This window comes from Urtica dioica, chromosome 3 (genome assembly GCF_054948205.1).
Source record: "Urtica dioica subsp. dioica isolate 48M chromosome 3, U.dioica_male_clone48M_v1_H2, whole genome shotgun sequence".
NCBI classification, from domain to species: Eukaryota; Viridiplantae; Streptophyta; class Magnoliopsida; order Rosales; family Urticaceae; genus Urtica; species Urtica dioica.
This window is the reverse complement of record NC_142758.1, coordinates 8,108,113-8,132,676: the sequence shown is the minus strand read 5'-3', so window position 1 is coordinate 8,132,676 and position 24,564 is coordinate 8,108,113. Positions and strand designations below refer to the sequence as shown.

The window sequence follows — 24,564 nt, the reverse complement described above, 5'->3', positions numbered from 1 at the left end:
TCGGCCATGCGCCGAGGGAAGGCCCACGGTCTGCCATGCGCCGAGGGAAGGCCCAAGATCGGTCATGCGACGGGGGAACACTCAGGGTCGGCCATGTGCCGAGGGAAGGCGCATGGTCGGCCATGCACTGACGAAATGCCCAGGGTCAATCATCGGCCGAGGAAAGGCTAGTGTCGACCATGCGCCGAGGAAAGGCCCAGGTTCGGCAATGCGACGAGGGAAGGCCCAGGGCCGGCCATGCATCGAGGGAAGGCCAAGTGTCGACCATGCCCCGTGGGAAGACTCAGGGTCGGCCATATGCCTAAGGAACGCCCAGGGTCGGCCATTCGATGAGGGAAGGAGCATGGTCGGCCATGCACCGAGGGAAGGCCCAGTGTCAGTCATCGGCCGAAGGAAGGCCCAAGATCGGCCATCTACCGAGTGGAGGCCCATGGTCGGCCATCAACTGAGGGAAGGCACTGGGTTGGCCATGCGCCGAGGTAAGGCCCAGGGTCGGCCATGGGCCGAGGGAAGGCCAAGGGTCGCCCATGCACCGAGGGAAGGCCTAGGGTCTCCCATGCGCCGAGGGAAGGCCTAGGGTCCGCCATCAGCCAAGGGAAGGCCCATGTTCGACCATGTGCCGAGGGAAGGCCCAGGGTCGGCCCCACGCCGAGGGAATACCCAGGTTCGGCCCTGCGCCGAGGGAAGGCCCATGTTCGGCCATGCACCGAGGGAAGGCCCAGGGTAGACCATGCACCGAGGGAAGGCCTAGGGTCGACCACGCACCTTGGGAAGGCCCAGGGTCGACCATGCATCGAGGGAAAGCCTAGGGTTTGCTATCGGGCATAGGAAGGTCCAGGTCGACCATGTGCCGAGGGAAGGCCAAGTGTCGGCCAGGCACCGAGGGAAGGTCTAGAGTCGGTCATCGGCCGAGGGAAGCCCAGGTTCAGCCATGCGCCAAGCGAAGGCCCAGGGTCGGACATGCTGTGAGGGAAGGCCCGGCGTCCGAAATGCGCCGAGGGAACGCCCAGGGTAGTCCATCCACCGAGGGAAGGCCCATGGTCGGCCATGTGCCGAGAGAAGAACTAGGGTCGGCCATCAGCTGAGGGAAGGCCCTGGGTGTTCCATGCACCGAGGGAAGGCCCAAGGTCGGCCCTGCATCGAAGAAACGCCCTGGGTCAGTCATGCACCGAGGGAAGACCCTGGGTCGGCCATGGGCCGAGGGAAGGCCCATGGTCGGCCATGCGCCGAGTGAAGGCTAAAGATCGGCCATGCGACGGGGGAATGCTCAGGGTCGGCCATGTGCCGAGGGAAGGCCCAAGATCGGCCATGCGACGGGGGAAGGCTAAAGATCGGCCACGCGACGGGGGAAGGCTAAAGATTGGCCACGCGACGGGGGAACGCTCATGGTCGGCCATGTGCCGAGGGAAGGCGCAGGGTCAACCATGCACCGAGGGAAGGCCCAGGGCCGGCCATGCATTGAGGGAAGGCCCAATGTCGCCCATGCACCGAGGGAAGGCGCAGGGTCCACCATGCACCAAGGGAACGCCCAGGCTCGCCCATGCACCTAGGGAAGGCCCAGGGTCGGCCATGCGGCAAGGGAATGCTCAGGGTCAGCCATGTGCCGAGGGAAGGCCCAAGATCGGCCATGCGACGGGGGAAGGCTAAAGATCGGCCACGCGACGGGGGAAGGCTAAAGATTGGCCACGCGACGGGGGAAGGCCCATGGACCGAGGGAAGGCCCAAGATCGGCCATGCGACGGGGGAAGGCTAAAGATGGGCCACGCGACGGGGGAAGGCTCAGGGTCGGCCATGTGCCGAGGGAAGGCCCAAGATCGGCCATGCGACGGGGGAAGGCTCAGGGTCGGCCATGTGCCGAGGGAAGGTGCTGGGTCGGCCATGCGCTGACGGAAGGCCCAGGGTCGATCATCGGCCTAGGGAAGGCTAGTGTCGACCATGCGCCAAGGAAAGGCATAGGTTCGGAATGCGCCGAGGGAAGCCCCAGGGTCGGCAATGCATCGAGGGAAGGCCCAAGGTCCGCCATGCACTGAGGTAACGCTCAGGGTCGGCCATCCACCGAGGGAAGGCCCATGGTCGGCCATGTGTGGAGAGAAGGCCCAGGGTCGGCCATCAGCCGAGGGAAGGCCTTGGTTGTCCATGCACCGAGGGAAGGCCCAGGGTCGACCTTGCACCGAAGAAAGGCCCAGGGTCGGTCATGCACCGAGGGAAAACCCTGGGTCGGCCATGCGCCGAGGGAAGGCCCACGGTCTGCCATGCGCCAAGGGAAGGCCCAAGATCGGCCATGCGACGGGGGAACGCTCAGGGTCGGCCATTTGCCGAGGGAAGGCACATGGTCAGCCATGCACTGACGGAATGCCTAGGGTCAATCATCGGCCGAGGAAAGGCTAGTGTCGACCATGCGCCGAGGAAAGGCCCAGGTTCGGCAATGCGATGAGGGAAGGCCCAGCGCCGGCCATGCATCGAGGGAAGGCCTAGTGTCGGCCATGCCCCGTGGGAAGACTCAGGTTCGGCCATACGCCTAAGGAACGCCCACGGTCGTCCATTCGATGAGGGAAGGAGCATGGTCGGCCATGCGCCGAGGGAAGGCCGAGTGTCAGTCATCGGCCGAAGGAAGGCCCAGGATCGGCCATCTACCGAGGGAAGGCCCACGGTCGGCCATCAGCCGAGGGAAGGCACTGGGTTGGCCATGCGCCGAGGAAAGGCCCAGGGTCGGCCATGGGCCGAGGGAAGGCCAAGGGTCGCCCATGCACTGAGGGAAGGCCCAGGGTCAGACATGCACCGAGGCACAACTACAAATACAGTCTTTCGGTGCGGATGACTTTTGGGTGCGACTTTTCGCACCTAAAAGTCGCACCAAAAAAGACTTTCGGGTGTGAAAAGTCGCATCCAAAAGATATTGAAGCAATTAAAAATTTTCGCTGATTTTTTTAAATTTGGGTGCGAAAAGTCGCACCCAAAATTTCATTAATACCTTTGGGTGCGACAAAGTCGCACCCAAAAGTCCAAAACTTTTCGTCAAAAAAATTAGCGGGATTTTGGTCCCTCTTATTTCACTTCTCAAATTTCACTTCCAAAAAATTATCTTCTTGCGAAAATAAAAGAAACAAAGATAGAAAAGAAAGAAGAGAGGAAGGGAAAGAGAGAGACCGAGAGAAGGAGAGAGAGAGCCGAGAGAAGGAGAGAGAGGAAGAGAGCGAGGGAGTGAGCGACGGGGGTGAGCTCACGGAGGAGGAGGAAGCTCGACCAACAGCAAGCCACCGAGACCCGATACCATCTCGAGCGCGCGCGTCTCAACGGAGAAGACGAGGACGCCGTGAGCCGCCGAGGACGCCGGAAAACGAGGCTGAGAGCACCGTAGGGTTGATTTCACAGCCATAAAGGTGAGAATTTGTTTCTCCCAAATTTGTTTCTTCTTCTTCGTCTTTTCTTTCATCCGCGTCCTAAAGTCGTACTTTTTCTTTCACGAATCGAGCTTTCGAACGTCCGATTTTTTCAATCTCTGTATGTACCCTATTCACCCATTCGAATTTCAATTCAACTTTTTTAGCGCTCTTGAATTTGTATGCATATTGTTAGCAAGTTTCTACAAGATCTGGCGTTTTCGTCGTGGCTAATTCAGATTACGCTAAAGGCCTTTTTTTAGAGTTTTCTTTTAATGCCTAATGGTGTTTATATAGTAAATGTGAATTGATTATGTTTTGTTCTCTGTATATTTTTCTTTGGCTCTGACTAACTTCTCTTTTGACTTTGCAATGGTTTAAACAGCCTCTCAGACTCGAAATTAAGGTACTTTGTCCAATTTCCAATACTACACTTTCTCTGGTCTTTTGCAGATCTCGATTTTTTTTATGAATATTAATTGGAATAATTGTGGTGTTAATGTCTTGTGTTATCTCAGAGGAAGCTCGCTCAGAGATCAGAAAGAGTAAAATGATTATTCATGCGATTCCCTAGCATTTTCAAACTTTTTTTCCTCTCTTGAAAATAGCGTGCTTATTCTTTTATTTTTCTTGTTCTCTTGTACAGGGTGGTGATCGGTTATGATGAAGGGTCTATCATGGTAAAACTTGGTCGTGAAGTGCCCATTGCTAGTATGGACAACAGCGGAAAAATAATTTGGGCCAAGCACAATGAGATACAAACAGTGAACATTAAGAGCGTTAGAGCTGATTTTGAGGTCTGAACTCTTTTAATTGCCCTTCTGTTGAGAAACTATATTGACAATTTTAGTGCTTTTGCATTTACTGGGATATCTACTTTGCTTTGCTAATTAGAACACCGATGGCCCGGCGTTATATGGTATTTGAAAAGAAAAAAAAAGAGCTCGCTATCGTTATATGGTATCATAATTGACCGAATTGTTTTTGAGTTTTTTCTTTCTTTCTTTTCCTTCAGTTTATTGGAGCTGCCAGTTCATCGCTCGTGCGTCGAACATGTCTATGAGGATGTGGCAGCAAATGGGCGGCGTTCATATCGAGGAAGACATTCTCATCGACAAATCGATTCACCGCTCCATCAATTCTCAGTCATCTGTTTTGAAGGTTTGAGGAATTGCTCTTTTTTTTAATCTATATTTTCTGGTATAGATTATTTGTAAAATAAAACAGAGTAAAAAAGAGATTTTGTTCGTATGGGCAGAGATACATGGCTGATATCGGGAAATCGTGGCCGGTGCTGATAGTGTGCGGAGGAATGTTGCCGCTATTTTTGGCGGTGATTTGGCTTCTTTTGATCAGGCATTTTGTCACTGCAATGCCTTGGATAACTGTTGCTCTTTTCAACATTCTGATCATATCAGTCACCTTGTATTGTTATAGCAAATCCCAGGGTTGATTGCTAATAAATGGATATGCCAAATAACGCAGTTGTAACTGGTGCCCATCGCAGACGAAGAGACGGGATTGGAGCTTGTGGGTCTTGTCCAAGCTCCACGATGACCATGAAAATGGGCATCGAGCGTCGACTAATGGAAAAAATCCCAGAAATAGTTGCCGTGGAGCCCATCGCAGACGAAGAGACGGGATTGGAGCTTAACGAAGAGAACATAGAGAAGGTAGCGTTTCACACTCGCAACTTCTTTATCCTGATTGCTTGTTTAGGATTGTAACTGAAACGAAAAATATGACTGGGCTATTTGGTGGTGTGAGGTAGTTAGGATCTAGGGAATATAGGATTTAGTGTGAAGTCATTCGCTGTAATTCTCCTAGGCAGAGGCTTATTCATTTGCTATGAAATCCAAGTCTTGATAGTTTTGATATGACAAACTTTGGACACCTACACACTCGTGTTAATATGGCATAAAACTGTACTTGATTATCATTCAGCCGAATTCGTTGTTTGTTTCTTCCGTTTCTAACCAATACAACAATGCAAGCACAGCTTAATTTATTTGGAATTTAGCTTCTGCAAAGACAGGCACGTGGGATCAGAATTGCGAAGCCCAGATCAAATAATTGTATATATAAAAAAAAGACACGGTACTAAGTTGATAAGTTTTGTTGGTGGCGGTGATAATGATTTCAGGTACTAGAAGAAATAAGGCCGTACCTGATGGCGACGGCAGGAGGGTCTCTGGAGCTGGAAGGGATTGAGGAGCCAATTGTCAAAATCCGTTTATTGAGACCAATCGCTTGAACTTGTGAATTGCTATAACAATTTTTTTATTCTGTGTATTATGTGTATTATGGACCATTTAGGTATAATTTTTATTTTTCAATTAAGCAATTCAATATAACAAGTTTCATTCAGCCTTTTATTTTTAATTGCTTATAACAGGTTTCATTAAATTAAATCAAGTAATGTCATTTAATTGCTTTTTATTTTATAAATAAATTAAGAATCAAAGTCACTTTCAAATCAGATGACAACTAAATCACAGTTAACAATTACATTTTTCAAAGATTTAAAGTCACTTTATAATAGAGCGACGTCTAAAGTACTATTTTTTTTCCCCAAAACTGACTATCGGGTGCGACTTTTGACTATCGGGTGCGACTTTGTCGCACCCAATGCTCTTTTACCCGCCTTTTCAATCGATTTTTATGACATTTTAGGTGCGACTTTAGGTGCGAAAAGTCGCACCTAAATGTCGCACCCGAAAGTCATGACTTTTGGGTGCGACTTCTCGCACCCAAGGCCTTTAGGTGCGGACTTTCAGGTGCGGAAAAGTCGCACCCAAAGTCGCACCCAAAGGTATCTTTGGGTGCGGAAATTGACTTTTGGGTGCGAAAAAAGTCGCACCCAATGGTCTTTTTTGTACTAGTGAGGGAAAGCCTAGGGTCCGCCATCAGCCAAGGGAAGGCCTATGTTCGACCATGTGACGAGGGAAGGCCCAGGGTCGGCCCCGCGCCGAGGGAAGACCCAGGGTCGGCCCTGCGCCGAGGGAAGGCCCATGTGCGGCCATGCGCCGAGGGAAGGCCCAGGGTCGACCATGCACCGAGGGAAGGCCTAGGGTCGACCACGCACCTTGGGAAGGCCCAGGGTCGACCATGAATCGAGGGAAAGCCTAGGGTTTGCTATCGGGCGTAGGAAAGCCCAGGTCGACCATGTGCCGAAGGAAGGCCAAGTGTCGGCCAGGCACCGAGGGAAGGCCTAGAGTCGGTCATCGGCCGAGGGAAGCCCAGGTTCGGCCATGCGCCAAGCAAAGGCCCAGTGTCGGCCATGCGCCGAGGGCAGGCACCGCTTCCGCCATGCTACGAGTTAAGGCCCAAGGTTGGCCCATAGACCGAGGGAAGGCCCAGGGTCGGCCATGCTATGAGGGAAGGCCCGGCGTCCGCCATGCACCGAGGGAGCGCCCAGGGTCGTCCATCCACCAAGGGAAGGCCCATGGTCGGCCATGTGCCGAGAGAAGAACTAGGGTCGGCCATCCACCGAGGGAAGGCCCATGGTGTTCCATGCACCGAGGGAAGGCCCAAGGTCGGCCCTGCATCGAAGAAACGCCCTGGGTCAGTCATGCACCGAGGGAAGACCCTGTGTCGGCCATGCGCCGAGGGAAGGCCCATGGTCGGCCATGCGCCGAGTGAAGGCTAAAGATCGGCCATGCGACGGGGGAATGCTCAGGGTCGACCATGTGCCGAGGGACGGCCCAAGATCGGCCATTTGACGGGGGAAGGCTAAAGATCGGCCATGCGACAGGGGAAGGGTCAGGGTCGGCCATGTGCCGAGGGAAGGCCCAAGATCGGCCATGCGACGGGGGAAGGCTCAGGGTCGGCCATGTGCCGAGGGAAGGTGCAGGGTCGGCCATGCGCTGACGGAAGGCCCAGGGTCGGTCATCGGCCTAGGGAAGGCTAGTGTCGACCATGCGCCAAGGAAAGGCACAGGTTCAGAATGCGCCGAGGGAAACCCCAGGGTCGGCAATGCATCGAGGGAAGGCCCAAGGTCCGCCATGCACCGAGGTAACGCCCAGGGTCGGCCATCCACCGAGGGAAGGCCCATGGTCGGCCATCTGTCGAGAGAAGGCCCAGGGTCGGCCATCAGCCGAGGGAAGGCCTTGGTTGTCCATGCACCGAGGGAAGGCCCAGGGTCGACCTTTCACCGAAGAAAGGCCCAGGGTCGGTCATGCACCGAGGGAAAACCCTGGGTCGGCCATGCGCCGAGGGAAGGCCCACGGTCTGCCATGCGCCAAGGGAAGGCCCAAGATCGGCCATGCGACGGGGGAACGCTCAGGGTCGGCCATTTGCCGAGGGAAGGCGCATGGTCAGCCATGCACTGACGGAATGCCCAGGGTCAATCATCGGCCGAGGAAAGGCTAGTGTCGACCATGCGCCGAGGAAAGGCCCATGTTCGGCAATGCGACGAGGGAAGGCCCAGGGCCGGCCATGCATCGAGGGAAGGCCTAGTGTCGGCCATGCCCTGTGGGAAGAATCAGGGTCGGCCATACGCCTAAGGAATGCCCACGGTCGGCCATTCGATGAGGGAAGGAGCATGGTCGGCCATGCGCCGAGGGAAAGCCCAGTGTCAGTCATCGGCCGAAGGAAGGCCCAGGATCGGCCATCTACCGATGGAAGGCCCACGGTCGGCCATCAGCCGAGGGAAGGCACTGGGTTGGCCATGCACCGAGGAAAGGCCCAGGGTCGGCCATGGGCCGAGGGAAGGCCAAGGGTCGCCCATGCACCGAGGGAAGGCACAAAGTCGGCCATGCGCCGAGGGAAGGCCTAGGGTCCGCCATCAGCCAAGGGAAGGCCTATGTTCGACCATGTGCCGAGGGAAGGCCCAGGGTCGGCCCCGCGCCTAGGGAAGACCCAGGGTCGGCCCTGCGCCGAGGGAAGGCCCATGTGCGGCCATGCGCCGAGGGAAGGCCCAGGGTCGACCATGCACCGAGGGAAGGCCTAGGGTCGACCACGCACCTTGGGAAGGCCCATGGTCGACCATGAATCGAGGGAATGCCTAGGGTTTGCTATCGGGTGTAGGAAAGCCCAAGTCGACCATGTGCCGAGGGAAGGCCAAGTGTCGGCCAGGCACCGAGGGAAGGCCTAGAGTCGATCATCGGCCGAGGGAAGCCCAGGTTCGGCCATGCACCAAGCGAAGGCCCAGGGTCGGCCATGCGCCGAGGGCAGGCCCAGCTTCCGCCATGCTACGAGTTAAGGCCCAAGGGTGGCCCATGGACCAAGGGAAGGCCCAGGGTCGGCCATGTTGTGAGGGAAGGCCCGGCGTCCGCCATGCGCCTAGGGAACGCCCAGGGTCGTCCGTCCACCGAGGGAAGGCCCAGGGTCGGCCATGCACCGAGGGAACGCCCAGCGTCGGCCATCCACCGAGGGAAGGCCCATGGACGGCCATCAGCCGAGGGAAGGCCCTGGGTTGTCGATGCACCGAGGGAAGGCCCAGGGTCGGCCCTGCACCGAAGAAAGGCCCAGGGTCGGTCATGCACCGAAGGAAAACCCTGGGTCAGCCATGCGCCAAGGGAAGGCCCACTTTGTGCCATGCGCTGAGGGAAGGCCCAAGATCGGCCATGCGACGGGGGAACGCTCAGGGTCGGCCATGTGCCGAGGGAAGGCGCATGGTCGGCCATGCACAGACGGAATGCCCAGGGTCAATCATCGACCGAGGAAAGGCTAGTATCGACCGTGCACCGAGGAAAGGCCCAGGTTCAGCAATGCGACGAGGTAAGGCCTAGGGCCGGCCATGCATCGAGGGAAGGACTAGTGTCGGCCATGCCCCGTGGGAAGACTCAGGGTCGGCCATACGCCTAAGGAACGCCCACGTTCGGCCATTCAATGAGGGAAGGTGCATGGTCGGCCATGCGCCGAGGGAAGGCCCAGTGTCAGTCATCGGCCGAAGGAAGCCCCAGGATCGGCCATCTACCGAGGGAAGGCCCACGGTCGGCCATCAGCCGAGGGAAGGCACTAGGTTGGCCATGCGCCGAGGAAAGGCCCAGGGTCGGCCATGGGCCGAGGGAAGGCCAAGGGACGCCCATGCGCCGAGGGAAGGCTCAGGGTCGGCCATGGGCCGAGGGAAGGCCCAGGGTCGGCCATGCGCCGAGGGAAGGCCCAGGGTCGGCCATGGGCCGAGGGAAGGCCAAGGGACGCCCATGCGCCGAGGAAATGCCCAGGGTCGGCCATGGGCCGAGGGAAGGCCCAGGGTCGGCCATGCGCCGAGGGAAGGCCTAGGGTCCGCCATCAGCCAAGGGAAGGCCCATGTTCGACCATTTGCCGAGGGAAGGCCCAGGGTCGGCCCCGCGCCGAGGGAAGACCCAGGGTCCGCCATGCACCGAGGGAAGGGCCATGTGCCGAGGGAAGGCCCAAGATCGGCCATGCGACGGGGGAAGGCTAAAGATCGGCCATGCGATGGGGGAAGGCTCAGGGTCGGACATGTGCCGAGGGAAGGCCCAAGATCAGCCATCCGACGGGGGAAGGCTCAGGGTCGGCCATGTGCCGAGGGAAGGTGCAGGGTCGGCCATGCGCTGACGGAAGGCCCAGGGTCGGTCATCGGCCTAGGGAAGGCTAGTGTCGACCATGCGCCGAGGAAAGGCACAGGTTCGGAATGCGCCGAGGGAAGGCCCAGGGTCGGCAATGCATCGAGGGAAGGCCCAGTGATGGCCATGCGCCGAAGAAAGGCCCAGGGTCGGCCATGCACCGAGGGAAGTTCCAGGGTCGGCCATGCGCCGAGGGAAGGCCCAGGGTCCGCCATGCACCGAGGTAACGCCTAGGGTCACCTATGCATCGAGGGAAGGCCCAGGGTCGGCCATTCTGTGGGGGAAGGCTCAGTGTCAGCCATCGGCCGAGGGAAGGCCCAGGGTCGGCCATGTGCCATGGGAAGGGCCAAGGTTGGCCATGAGCCGAGGGAAGGTTCATGTGCGGCCATGCGCCGAGGGAAGGCCCAGGGTCGACCATGCACCGAGGGAAGGCCTAGGGTCGACCACGCACCTTGGGAAGGCCCAGGGTCGACCATGAATCGAGGGAAAGCCTAGGGTTTGCTATCGGGCGTAGGAATGCCCAGGTCGACCATGTGCCGAGGGTAGGCCAAGTGTCGGCCAGGCACCGAGGGAAGGTCTAGAGTCGGTCATCGGCCGAGGGAAGCCCAGGTTCGGCCATGCGCCAAGCGAAGGCCCAGGGTCGGCCATGCGCCGAGGGCAGGCCCAGCTTCTGCCATGCTACGAGTTAAGGCCCAAGGGTGGCCTATGGACCGAGGGAAGGACCAGGGTCGGCCATGTTGTGAGGGAAGGCCCGGCGTCCGCCATGCGCCGAGGGAACGCCCAGGGTCGTCCGTCCACCGAGGGAAGGCCCAGGGTCGGCCATGCACCGAGGGAACGCCCAGCGTCGGCCATCCACCGAGGGAAGGCCCATGGACGGCCATGTGCCGAGAGAAGGCCCAGGGTCGGCCATCAGCCGAGGGAAGGCCCTGGGTTGTCGATGCACCGAGGGAAGGCCCAGGGTCGGCCCTGCACCGAAGAAAGGCCCAGGGTCGGTCATGCACCGAGGGAAAACCCTGGGTCAGCCATGCGCCGAGGGAAGGCCCACTTTGTGCCATGCGCTGAGGGAAGGCCCAAGATCGGCCATGCGACGGGGGAACGCTCAGGGTCGGCCATGTGCCGAGGGAAGGCGCATGGTCGGCCATGCACTGACGGAATGCCCAGGGTCAATCATCGACCGAGGAAAGGCTAGTATCGACCGTGCACCGAGGAAAGGCCCAGGTTCGGCAATGCGACGAGGTAAGGCCTAGGGCCGGCCATGCATAGAGGGAAGGATTAGTGTCGGCCATGCCCCGTGGGAAGACTCAGGGTCGGCCATACGCCTAAGGAACGCCCACGTTCGGCCATTCAATGAGGGAAGGTGCATGGTCGGCCATGCGCCGAGGGAAGGCCCAGTGTCAGTCATCGGCCGAAGGAAGGCCCAGGATCGGCCATCTACCGAGGGAAGGCCCACGGTCGGCCATCAGCCGAGGGAAGGCACTGGGTTGGCCATGCGCCGAGGAAAGGCCCAGGGTCGGCCATGGGCCGAGGGAAGGCCAAGGGACGCCCATGCGCCGAGAGAAGGCTCAGGGTCGGCCATTGGCCGAGGGAAGGCCCAGGGTTGGCCATGCGCCGAGGGAAGGCCCAGGGTCGGCCATGGGCCGAGGGAAGGCCAAGGGACGCCCATGCGCCGAGGAAAGGCCCAGGGTCGGCCATGGGCCGAGGGAAGGCCCAGTGTCGGCCATGCGCCGAGGGAAGGCCTAGGGTCCGCCATCAGCCAAGGGAAGGCCCATGTTCGACCATGTGCCGAGGGAAGGCCCAGGGTCGGCCCCGCGCCGAGGGAAGACCCAGGGTCCGCCATGCACCGAGGGAAGGGCCATGTGCCGAGGGAAGGCCCAAGATCGGCCATGCGACGGGGGAAGGCTAAAGATCGGCCATGCGATGGGGGAAGGCTCAGGGTCGGCCATGTGCCGAGGGAAGGCCCAAGATCGGCCATCCAACGGGGGAAGGCTCAGGGTCGGCCATGTGCCGAGGGAAGGTGCAGGGTCGGCCATGCGCTGACGGAAGGCCCAGGGTCGGTCATCGGCCTAGGGAAGGCTAGTGTCGACCATGCGCCGAGGAAAGGCACAGGTTCGGAATGCGCCGAGGGAAGGCCCAGGGTCGGCAATGCATCGAGGGAAGGCCCAGTGATGGCCATGCGCCGAAGAAAGGCCTAGGGTCGGCCATGCACCGAGGGAAGTCCCAGGGTCGGCCATGCGCCGAGGGAAGGCCCAGGGTCCGCCATGCACCGAGGTAACGCCTAGGGTCACCTATGCATCGAGGGAAGGCCCAGCGTCGGCCATTCGGTGGGGGAAGGCTCAGTGTCAGCCATCGGCCGAGGGAAGGCCCAGGGTCGGCCATGTGCCATGGGAAGGGCCAAGGTTGGCCATGAGCCGAGGGAAGGTTCATGTGCGGCCATGCGCCGAGGGAAGGCCCAGGGTCGACCATGCACCGAGGGAAGGCCTAGGGTCGACCACGCACCTTGGGAAGGCCCAGGGTCGACCATGAATCGAGGGAAAGCCTAGGGTTTGCTATCGGGCGTAGGAAAGCCCAGGTCGACCATGTGCCGAGGGAAGGCCAAGTGTCGGCCAGGCACCGAGGGAAGGCCTAGAGTCGGTCATCAGCCGAGGGAAGCCCAGGTTCGGCCATGCTTCAAGCGAAGGCCCAGGGTCGGCCATGCGCCGAGGGCAGGCCCAGCTTCCGCCATGCTACGAGTTAAGGCCCAAGGGTGGCCCATGGACCGAGGGAAGGCCCAGGGTCGGCCATGTTGTGAGGGAAGGCCCGGCGTCCGCCATGCGCCTAGGGAACGCCCAGGGTCGTCCGTCCACCGAGGGAAGGCCCAGGGTCGGCCATGCACCGAGGGAACGCCCAGCGTCGGCCATCCACCGAGGGAAAGCCCATGGACGGCCATGTGCCGAGAGAAGGCCCAGGGTCGGCCATCAGCCGAGGGAAGGCCCTGGGTTGTCGATGCACCGAGGGAAGGCCCAGGGTCGGCCCTGCACCGAAGAAAGGCCCAGGGTCGGTCATGCACCGAGGGAAAACCCTGGGTCAGCCATGCGCCGAGGGAAGGCCCACTTTGTGCCATGCGCTGAGGGAAGGCCCAAGATCGGCCATGCGACAGGGGAACGCTCAGGGTCGGCCATGTGCCGAGGGAAGGTGCATGGTCGGCCATGCACTGACGGAATGCCCAGGGTCAATCATCGACCGAGGAAAGGCTAGTATCGACCGTGCACCGAGGAAAGGCCCAGGTTCGGCAATGCGATGAGGTAAGACCTAGGGCCGGCCATGCATCGAGGGAAGGACTAGTGTCGGCCATGCCCCGTGGGAAGACTCAGGGTCGGCCATACGCCTAAGGAACGCCCACGTTCGGCCATTCAATGAGGGAAGGTGCATGGTCGGCCATGCGCCGAGGGAAGGCCCAGTGTCAGTCATCGGCCGAAGGAAGGCCCAGGATCGGCCATCTACCAAGGGAAGGCCCACGGTCGGCCATCAGCCGAGGGAAGGCACTGGGTTGGCCATGCGCCGAGGAAAGGCCCAGGGTCGGCCATGGGCCGAGGGAAGGCCAAGGGACGCCCATGCGCCGAGGGAAGGCTCAGGGTCGGCCATGGGCCGAGGGAAGGCCCAGGGTCGGCCATGCGCCGAGGGAAGGCCCAGGGTCGGCCATGGGCCGAGGGAAGGCCAAGGGACGCCCATGCGCCGAGGAAATGCCCAGGGTCGGCCATGGGCCGAGGGAAGGCACAGGGTCGGCCATGCGCCGAGGGAAGGCTTAGGGTCCGCCATCAGCCAAGGGAAGGCCCATGTTCGACCATGTGCCGAGGGAAGGCCCAGGGTCGGCCCCGCGCCGAGGGAAGACCCAGGGTCTGCCATGCACCGAGGGAAGGGCCATGTGCCGAGGGAAGGCCCAAGATCGGCCATGCGACGGGGGAAGGCTAAAGATCGGCCATGCGATGGGGGAAGGCTCAGGGTCGGCCATGTGCCGAGGGAAGGCCCAAGATCGGCCATCCGACGGGGGAAGGCTCAGGGTCGGCCATGTGCCGAGGGAAGGTGCAGGGTCGGCCATGCGCTGACGGAAGGCCCAGGGTCGGTCATCGGCCTAGGTAAGGCTAGTGTCGACCATGCGCCGAGGAAAGGCACAGGTTCGGAATGCGCCGAGGGAAGGCCCAGGGTCGGCAATGCATCGAGGGAAGGCCCAGTGATGGCCATGCGCCGAAGAAAGGCCCAGGGTCGGCCATGCACCGAGGGAAGTCCCAGGGTCGGCCATGCGCCGAGGGAAGGCCCAGGGTCCGCCATGCACCGAGGTAACGCCTAGGGTCACCTATGCATCGAGGGAAGGCCCAGGGTCGGCCATTCGGTGGGGGAAGGCTCAGTGTCAGCCATCGGCCGAGGGAAGGCCCAGGGTCGGCCATGTGCCATGGGAAGGGCCAAGGTTGGCCATGAGCCGAGGGAAGGTTCATGTGCGGCCATGCGCCGAGGGAAGGCCCAGGGTCGACCATGCACCGAGGGAAGGCCTAGGGTCGACCACGCACCTTGGGAAGGCCCAGGGTCGACCATGAATCGAGGGAAAGCCTAGGGTTTGCTATCGGGCGTAGGAAAGCCCAGGTCGACCATGTGCCGAGGGAAGGCCAAGTGTCGGCCAGGCACCGAGGGAAGGCCTAGAGTCGGTCATCAGCCGAGGGAAGCCCAGGTTCGGCCATGCGCCAAGCGAAGGCCCAGGGTCGGCCATGCGCCGAGGGCAGGCCCAGCTTCCGCCATGCTACGAGTTAAGGCCCAAGGGTGGCCCATGGACCGAGGGAAGGCCCAGGGTCGGCCATGTTGTGAGGGAAGGCCCGGCGTCCGCCATGCGCCTAGGGAACGCCCAGGGTCATCCGTCCACCGAGGGAAGGCCCAGGGTCGGCCATGCACCGAGGGAACGCCCAGCGTCGGCCATCCACCGAGGGAAGGCCCATGGACGGCCATGTGCCGAGAGAAGGCCCAGGGTCGGCCATCAGCCGAGGGAAGGCCCTGGGTTGTCGATGCACCGAGGGAAGGCCCAGGGTCGGCCCTGCACCGAAGAAAGGCCCAGGGTCGGTCATGCACCGAGGGAAAACCCTGGGTCAGCCATGCGCCGAGGGAAGGCCCACTTTGTGCCATGCGCTGAGGGAAGGCCCAAGATCGGCCATGCGACGGGGGAACGCTCAGGGTCGGCCATGTGCCGAGGGAAGGCGCATGGTCGGCCATGCACTGACGGAATGCCCAGGGTCAATCATCGACCGACGAAAGGCTAGTATCGACCGTGCACCGAGGAAAGGCCCAGGTTCGGCAATGCGACGAGGTAAGGCCTAGGGCCGGCCATGCATCGAGGGAAGGACTAGTGTCGGCCATGCCCCGTGGGAAGACTCAGGGTCGGCCATACGCCTAAGGAACGCCCACGTTCGGCCATTCAATGAGGGAAGGTGCATGGTCGGCCATGCGCCGAGGGAAGGCCCAGTGTCAGTCATCGGGCGAAGAAAGGCCCAGGATCGGCCATCTACCGAGGGAAGGCCCACGGTCGGCCATCAGCCGAGGGAAGGCACTGGGTTGGCCATGCGCCGAGGAAAGGCCCAGGGTCGGCCATGGGCCGAGGGAAGGCCAAGGGACGCCCATGCGCCGAGGGAAGGCTCAGGGTCGGCCATGGGCCGAGGGAAGGCCCAGGGTCGGCCATGCGCCGAGGGAAGGCCCAGGGTCGGCCATGGGCCGAGGGAAGGCCAAGGGACGCCCATGCGCCGAGGAAATGCCCATGGTCGGCCATGGGCCGAGGGAAGGCACAGGGTCGGCCATGCGCCGAGGGAAGGCCTAGGGTCCGCCATCAGCCAAGGGAAGGCCCATGTTCGACCATGTGCCGAGGGAAGGCCCAGGGTCGGCCCCGCGCCGAGGGAAGACCCAGGGTCCGCCATGCACCGAGGGAAGGGCCATGTGCCGAGGGAAGGCCCAAGATCGGCCATGCGACGGGGGAAGGCTATTGATCGGCCATGCGATGAGGGAAGGCTCAGGGTCGGCCATGTGCCGAGGGAAGGCCCAAGATCGGCCATCCGACGGGGGAAGGCTCAGGGTCGGCCATGTGCCGAGGGAAGGTGCAGGGTCGGCCATGCGCTGACGGAAGGCCCAGGGTCGGTCATCGGCCTAGGGAAGGCTAGTGTCGACCATGCGCCGAGGAAAGGCACAGGTTCGGAATGCGCCGAGGGAAGGCCCAGGGTCGGCAATGCATCGAGGGAAGGCCCAGTGATGGCCATGCGCCGAAGAAAGGCCCAGGGTCGGCCATGCACCGAGGGAAGTCCCAGGGTCGGCCATGCGCCGAGGGAAGGCCCAGGGTCCGCCATGCACCGAGGTAACGCCTAGGGTCACCTATGCATCGAGGGAAGGCCCAGGGTCGGCCATTCGGTGGGGGAAGGCTCAGTGTCATCCATCGGCCGAGGGAAGGCCCAGGGTCGGCCATGTGCCATGGGAAGGGCCAAGGTTGGCCATGAGCCGAGGGAAGGTTCATGTGCGGCCATGCGTCGAGGGAAGGCCCAGGGTCGACCATGCACCGAGGGAAGGCCTAGGGTCGACCACGCACCTTGGGAAGGCCCAGGGTCGACCATGAATCGAGGGAAAGCCTAGGGTTTGCTATCGGGCGTAGGAACGCCCAGGTCGACCATGTGCCGAGGGAAGGCCAAGTGTCGGCCAGGCACCGAGGGAAGGTCTAGAGTCGGTCATCGGCCGAGGGAAGCCCAGGTTCGGCCATGCGCCAAGCGAAGGCCCAGGGTCGGCCATGCACCGAGGGCAGGCCCAACTTCTGCCATGCTACGAGTTAAGGCCCAAGGGTGGCCCATGGACCGAGGGAAGGACCAGGGTCGGCCATGTTGTGAGGGAAGGCCCGGCGTCCGCCATGCGCCGAGGGAACGCCCAGGGTCGTCCGTCCACCGAGGGAAGGCCCAGGGTCGGCCATGCACCGAGGGAACGCCCAGCGTCGGCCATCCACCGAGGGAAGGCCCATGGACGGCCATGTGCCGAGAGAAGGCCCAGGGTCGGCCATCAGCCGAGGGAAGGCCCTGGGTTGTCGATGCACCGAGGGAAGGCCCAGGGTCGGCCCTGCACCGAAGAAAGGCCCAGGGTCGGTCATGCACCGAGGGAAAACCCTGGGTCAGCCATGCGCCAAGGGAAGGCCCACTTTGTGCCATGCGCTGAGGGAAGGCCCAAGATCGGCCATGCGACGGGGGAACGCTCAGGGTCGGCCATGTGCCGAGGGAAGGCGCATGGTCGGCCATGCACTGACGGAATGCCCAGGGTCATTCATCGACCGAGGAAAGGCTAGTATCGACCGTGCACCGAGGAAAGGCCCAGGTTCGGCAATGCGACGAGGTAAGGCCTAGGGCCGGCCATGCATCGAGGGAAGGACTAGTGTCGGCCATGCCCCGTGGGAAGACTCAGGGTCGGCCATACGCCTAAGGAACGCCCACGTTCGGCCATTCAATGAGGGAAGGTGCATGGTCGGCCATGCGCCGAGGGAAGGCCCAGTGTCAGTCATCGGCCGAAGGAAGGCCCAGGATCGGCGATCTACCGAGGGAAGGCCCACGGTCGGCCATCAGCCGAGGGAAGGCACTGGGTTGGCCATGCGCCGAGGAAAGGCCCAGGGTCGGCCATGGGCCGAGGGAAGGCCAAGGGACGCCCATGCGCCGAGGGAAGGCTCAGGGTCGGCCATGGGCCGAGGGAAGGCCCAGGGTCGGCCATGCGCCGAGGGAAGGCCCAGGGTCGGCCATGGGCCGAGGGAAGGCCAAGGGACGCCCATGCGCCGAGGAAATGCCCATGGTCGGCCATGGGCCGAGGGAAGGCCCAGGGTCGGCCATGCGCCGAGGGAAGGCCTAGGGTCCGCCATCAGCCAAGGGAAGGCCCATGTTCGACCATGTGCCGAGGGAAGGCCCAGGGTCGGCCCCGCGCCGAGGGAAGACCCAGGGTCCGCCATGCACCGAGGGAAGGGCCATGTGCCGAGGGAAGGCCCAAGATCGGCCATGCGACGGGGGAAGGCTATTGATCGGCCATGCGATGAGGGAAGGCTCAGGGTCGGCCATGTGCCGAGGGAAGGCCCAAGATCGGCCATCCGACGGGGGAAGGCTCAGGGTCGGCCATGTGCCGAGGGAAGGTGCAGGGTCGGCCATGCGCTGACGGAAGGCCCAGGGTCGGTCATCGGCCTAGGGAAGGCTAGTGTCGACCATGCGCCGAGGAAAGGCACAGGTTCGGAATGCGCCGAGGGAAGGCCCAGGGTCGGCAATGCATCGAGGGAAGGCCCAGTGATGGCCATGCGCCGAAGAAAGGCCCAGGGTCGGCCATGCACCGAGGGAAGTCCCAGGGTCGGCCATGCGCCGAGGGAAGGCCCAGGGTCCGCCATGCACCGAGGTAACGCCTAGGGTCACCTATGCATCGAGGGAAGGCCCAGGGTCGGCGATTCGGTGGGGGAAGGCTCAGTGTCATCCATCGGCCGAGGGAAGGCCCAGGGTCGGCCATGTGCCATGGGAAGGGCCAAGGTTGGCCATGAGCCGAGGGAAGGTTCATGTGCGGCCATGCGTCGAGGGAAGGCCCAGGGTCGACCATGCACCGAGGGAAGGCCTAGGGTCGACCACGCACCTTGGGAAGGCCCAGGGTCGACCATGAATCGAGGGAAAGCCTAGGGTTTGCTATCGGGCGTAGGAACGCCCAGGTCGACCATGTGCCGAGGGAAGGCCAAGTGTCGGCCAGGCACCGAGGGAAGGTCTAGAGTCGGTCATCGGCCGAGGGAAGCCCAGGTTCGGCCATGCGCCAAGCGAAGGCCCAGGGTCGGCCATGCGCCGAGGGCAGGCCCAACTTCTGCCATGCTACGAGTTAAGGCCCAAGGGTGGCCCATGGACCGAGGGAAGGACCAGGGTCGACCATGTTGTGAGGGAAGGCCCGGCGTCCGCCATGCGCCGAAGGAACGCCCAGGGTCGTCCGTCCACCGAGGGAAGGCCCAGGGTCGGCCATGCACCGAGGGAACGCCCAGCGTCGGCCATCCACCGAGGGAAGGCCCATGGACGGCCATGTGCCGAGAGAAGGCCCAGGGTCGGCCATCAGCCGAGGGAAGGCCCTGGGTTGTCGATGCACCGAGGGAAGGCCCAGGGTCGGCCCTGCACCGAAGAAAGGCCCAGGGTCGGTCATGCACCGAGGGAAAACCCTGGGTCAGCCATGCGCCAAGGGAAGGCCCACTTTGTGCCATGCGCTGAGGGAAGGCCCAAGATCGGCCATGCGACGGGGGAACGCTCAGGGTCGGCCATGTGCCGAGGGAAGGCGCATGGTCGGCCATGCACTGACGGAATGCCCAGGGTCATTCATCGACCGAGGAAAGGCTAGTATCGACCGTGCACCGAGGAAAGGCCCAGGTTCGGCAATGCGACGAGGTAAGGCCTAGGGCCGGCCATGCATCGAGGTAAGGACTAGTGTCGGCCATGCCCCGTGGGAAGACTCAGGGTCGGCCATACGCCTAAGGAACGCCCACGTTCGGCCATTCAATGAGGGAAGGTGCATGGTCGGCCATGCGCCGAGGGAAGGCCCAGTGTCAGTCATCGGCCGAAGGAAGGCCCAGGATCGGCGATCTACCGAGGGAAGGCCAACGGTCGGCCATCAGCCGAGGGAAGGCACTGGGTTGGCCATGCGCCGAGGAAAGGCCCAGGGTCGGCCATGGGCCGAGGGAAGGCCAAGGGACGCCCATGCGCCGAGGGAAGGCTCAGGGTCGGCCATGGGCCGAGGGAAGGCCTAGGGTCGGCCATGCGCCGAGGGAAGGCCCAGGGTCGGCCATGGGCCGAGGGAAGGCCAAGGGACGCCCATGCGCCGAGGAAAGGCCCAGGGTCGGCCATGGGCCGAGGGAAGGCCCAGGGTCGGCCATGCGCCGAGGGAAGGCCTAGGGTCCGCCATCAGCCAAGGGAAGGCCCATGTTCGACCATGTGCCGAGGGAAGGCCCAGGGTCGGCCCCGCGCCGAGGGAAGACCCAGGGTCCGCCATGCACCGAGGGAAGGGCCATGTGCCGAGGGAAGGCCCAAGATCGGCCATGCGACGGGGGAAGGCTAAAGATCGGCCATGCGATGGGGGAAGGCTCAGGGTCGGCCATGTGCCGAGGGAAGGCCCAAGATCGGCCATCCGACGGGGGAAGGCTCAGGGTCGGCCATGTGCCGAGGGAAGGTGCAGGGTCGGCCATGCGCTGACACAAGGCCCAGGGTCGGTCATCGGCCTAGGGAAGGCTAGTGTCGACCATGCGCCGAGGAAAGGCACAGGTTCGGAATGCGCCGAGGGAAGGCCCAGGGTCGGCAATGCATCGAGGGAAGGCCCAGTGATGGCCATGCGCCGAAGAAAGGCCCAGGGTCGGCCATGCACCGAGGGAAGTCCCAGGGTCGGCCATGCGCCGAGGGAAGGCCCAGGGTCCGCCATGCACCGAGGTAACGCCTAGGGTCACCTATGCATCGAGGGAAGGCCCAGGGTCGGCCATTCGGTGGGGGAAGGCTCAGTGTCAGCCATCGGCCGAGGGAAGGCCCAGGGTCGGCCATGTGCCATGGGAAGGGCCAAGGTTGGCCATGAGCCGAGGGAAGGTTCATGTGCGGCCATGCGCCGAGGGAAGGCCCAGGGTCGACCATGCACCGAGGGAAGGCCTAGGGTCGACCACGCACCTTGGGAAGGCCCAGGGTCGACCATGAATCGAGGGAAAGCCTAGGGTTTGCTATCGGGCGTAGGAACGCCCAGGTCGACCATGTGCCGAGGGAAGGCCAAGTGTCGGCCAGGCACCGAGGGAAGGTCTAGAGTCGGTCATCGGCCGAGGGAAGCCCAGGTTCGGCCATGCGCCAAGCGAAGGCCCAGGGTCGGCCATGCGCCGAGGGCAGGCCCAACTTCTGCCATGCTACGAGTTAAGGCCCAAGGGTGGCCCATGGACCGAGGGAAGGACCAGGGTCGGCCATGTTGTGAGGGAAGGCCCGGCGTCCGCCATGCGCCGAGGGAACGCCCAGGGTCGTCCGTCCACCGAGGGAAGGCCCAGGGTCGGCCATGCACCGAGGGAACGCCCAGCGTCGGCCATCCACCGAGGGAAGGCCCATGGACGGCCATGTGCCGAGAGAAGGCCCAGGGTCGGCCATCAGCCGAGGGAAGGCCCTGGGTTGTCGATGCACCGAGGGAAGGCCCAGGGTCGGCCCTGCACCGAAGAAAGGCCCAGGGTCGGTCATGCACCGAGGGAAAACCCTGGGTCAGCCATGCGCCAAGGGAAGGCCCACTTTGTGCCATGCGCTGAGGGAAGGCCCAAGATCGGCCATGCGACGGGGGAACGCTCAGGGTCGGCCATGTGCCGAGGGAAGGCGCATGGTCGGCCATGCACTGACGGAATGCCCAGGGTCATTCATCGACCGAGGAAAGGCTAGTATCGACCGTGCACCGAGGAAAGGCCCAGGTTCGGCAATGCGACGAGGTAAGGCCTAGGGCCGGCCATGCATCGAGGGAAGGACTAGTGTCGGCCATGCCCCGTGGGAAGACTCAGGGTCGGCCATACGCCTAAGGAACGCCCACGTTCGGCCATTCAATGAGGGAAGGTGCATGGTCGGCCATGCGCCGAGGGAAGGCCCAGTGTCAGTCATCGGCCGAAGGAAGGCCCAGGATCGGCCATCTACCGAGGGAAGGCCCACGGTCGGCCATCAGCCGAGGGAAGGCACTGGGTTGGCCATGCGCCGAGGAAAGGCCCAGGGTCGGCCATGGGCCGAGGGAAGGCCAAGGGACGCCCATGCGCCGAGGGAAGGCTCAGGGTCGGCCATGGGCCGAGGGAAGGCCTAGGGTCGGCCATGCGCCGAGGGAAGGCCCAGGGTCGGCCATGGGCCGAGGGAAGGCCAAGGGACGCCCATGCGCCGAGGAAAGGCCCAGGGTCGGCCATGGGCCGAGGGAAGGCCCAGGGTCGGCCATGCGCCGAGGGAAGGCCTAGGGTCCGCCATCAGCCAAGGGAAGGCCCATGTTCGACCATGTGCCGAGGGAAGGCCCAGGGTCGGCCCCGCGCCGAGGGAAGACCCAGGGTCCGCCATGCACCGAGGGAAGGGCCATGTGCCGAGGGAAGGCCCAAGATCGGCCATGCGACGGGGGAAGGCTAAAGATCGGCCATGCGATGGGGGAAGGCTCAGGGTCGGCCATGTGCCGAGGGAAGGCCCAAGATCGGCCATCCGACGGGGGAAGGCTCAGGGTCGGCCATGTGCCGAGGGAAGGTGCAGGGTCGGCCATGCGCTGACACAAGGCCCAGGGTCGGTCATCGGCCTAGGGAAGGCTAGTGTCGACCATGCGCCGAGGAAAGGCACAGGTTCGGCAATGCATCGAGGGAAGGCCCAGTGATGGCCATGCGCCGAAGAAAGGCCCAGGGTCGGCCATGCACCGAGGGAAGTCCCAGGGTCGGCCATGCACCGAGGGAAGTCCCAGGGTCGGCCATGCGCCGAGGGAAGGCCCAGGGTCCGCCATGCACCGAGGTAACGCCTAGGGTCACCTATGCATCGAGGGAAGGCCCAGGGTCGGCCATTCGGTGGGGGAAGGCTCAGTGTCAGCCATCGGCCGAGGGAAGGCCCAGGGTCGGCCATGTGCCATGGGAAGGGCCAAGGTTGGCCATGAGCCGAGGGAAGGTTCATGTGCGGCCATGCGCCGAGGGAAGGCCCAGGGTCGACCATGCACCGAGGGAAGGCCTAGGGTCGACCACGCACCTTGGGAAGGCCCAGGGTCGACCATGAATCGAGGGAAAGCCTAGGGTTTGCTATCGGGCGTAGGAACGCCCAGGTCGACCATGTGCCGAGGGAAGGCCAAGTGTCGGCCAGGCACCGAGGGAAGGTCTAGAGTCGGTCATCGGCCGAGGGAAGCCCAGGTTCGGCCATGCGCCAAGCGAAGGCCCAGGGTCGGCCATGCGCCGAGGGCAGGCCCAACTTCTGCCATGCTACGAGTTAAGGCCCAAGGGTGGCCCATGGACCGAGGGAAGGACCAGGGTCGGCCATGTTGTGAGGGAAGGCCCGGCGTCCGCCATGCGCCGAGGGAACGCCCAGGGTCGTCCGTCCACCGAGGGAAGGCCCAGGGTCGGCCATGCACCGAGGGAACGCCCAGCGTCGGCCATCCACCGAGGGAAGGCCCATGGACGGCCATGTGCCGAGAGAAGGCCCAGGGTCGGCCATCAGCCGAGGGAAGGCCCTGGGTTGTCGATGCACCGAGGGAAGGCCCAGGGTCGGCCCTGCACCGAAGAAAGGCCCAGGGTCGGTCATGCACCGAGGGAAAACCCTGGGTCAGCCATGCGCCAAGGGAAGGCCCACTTTGTGCCATGCGCTGAGGGAAGGCCCAAGATCGGCCATGCGACGGGGGAACGCTCAGGGTCGGCCATGTGCCGAGGGAAGGCGCATGGTCGGCCATGCACTGACGGAATGCCCAGGGTCATTCATCGACCGAGGAAAGGCTAGTATCGACCGTGCACCGAGGAAAGGCCCAGGTTCGGCAATGCGACGAGGTAAGGCCTAGGGCCGGCCATGCATCGAGGGAAGGACTAGTGTCGGCCATGCCCCGTGGGAAGACTCAGGGTCGGCCATACGCCTAAGGAACGCCCACGTTCGGCCATTCAATGAGGGAAGGTGCATGGTCGGCCATGCGCCGAGGGAAGGCCCAGTGTCAGTCATCGGCCGAAGGAAGGCCCAGGATCGGCCATCTACCGAGGGAAGGCCCACGGTCGGCCATCAGCCGAGGGAAGGCACTGGGTTGGCCATGCGCCGAGGAAAGGCCCAGGGTCGGCCATGGGCCGAGGGAAGGCCAAGGGACGCCCATGCGCCGAGGGAAGGCTCAGGGTCGGCCATGGGCCGAGGGAAGGCCTAGGGTCGGCCATGCGCCGAGGGAAGGCCCAGGGTCGGCCATGGGCCGAGGGAAGGCCAAGGGACGCCCATGCGCCGAGGAAAGGCCCAGGGTCGGCCATGGGCCGAGGGAAGGCCCAGGGTCGGCCATGCGCCGAGGGAAGGCCTAGGGTCCGCCATCAGCCAAGGGAAGGCCCATGTTCGACCATGTGCCGAGGGAAGGCCCAGGGTCGGCCCCGCGCCGAGGGAAGACCCAGGGTCCGCCATGCACCGAGGGAAGGGCCATGTGCCGAGGGAAGGCCCAAGATCGGCCATGCGACGGGGGAAGGCTAAAGATCGGCCATGCGATGGGGGAAGGCTCAGGGTCGGCCATGTGCCGAGGGAAGGCCCAAGATCGGCCATCCGACGGGGGAAGGCTCAGGGTCGGCCATGTGCCGAGGGAAGGTGCAGGGTCGGCCATGCGCTGACACAAGGCCCAGGGTCGGTCATCGGCCTAGGGAAGGCTAGTGTCGACCATGCGCCGAGGAAAGGCACAGGTTCGGAATGCGCCGAGGGAAGGCCCAGGGTCGGCAATGCATCGAGGGAAGGCCCAGTGATGGCCATGCGCCGAAGAAAGGCCCAGGGTCGGCCATGCACCGAGGGAAGTCCCAGGGTCGGCCATGCGCCGAGGGAAGGCCCAGGGTCCGCCATGCACCGAGGTAACGCCTAGGGTCACCTATGCATCGAGGGAAGGCCCAGGGTCGGCCATTCGGTGGGGGAAGGCTCAGTGTCAGCCATCGGCCGAGGGAAGGCCTAGGGTCGGCCATGTGCCAT

General features: G+C 62.9%; 1 protein-coding gene across 1 annotated transcript; it reads left to right on the top strand.

Moving 5' to 3' along the window:
- The first annotated feature begins 2,252 nt into the window (after nucleotides 1–2,252).
- Nucleotides 2,253–5,755, top strand: LOC149402319 (uncharacterized). Its single transcript, XM_089608318.1, has 9 exons — nucleotides 2,253–2,332; nucleotides 3,766–3,786; nucleotides 3,899–3,925; nucleotides 4,027–4,177; nucleotides 4,275–4,299; nucleotides 4,396–4,541; nucleotides 4,639–4,736; nucleotides 4,888–5,053; nucleotides 5,524–5,755. The coding sequence occupies exons 1-9, from the start codon at nucleotides 2,253–2,255 to the stop codon at nucleotides 5,632–5,634; spliced, it is 825 nt and encodes a 274-aa protein (XP_089464444.1). The 3' UTR covers nucleotides 5,635–5,755.
- The last annotated feature ends 18,809 nt before the right edge of the window (nucleotides 5,756–24,564 follow it).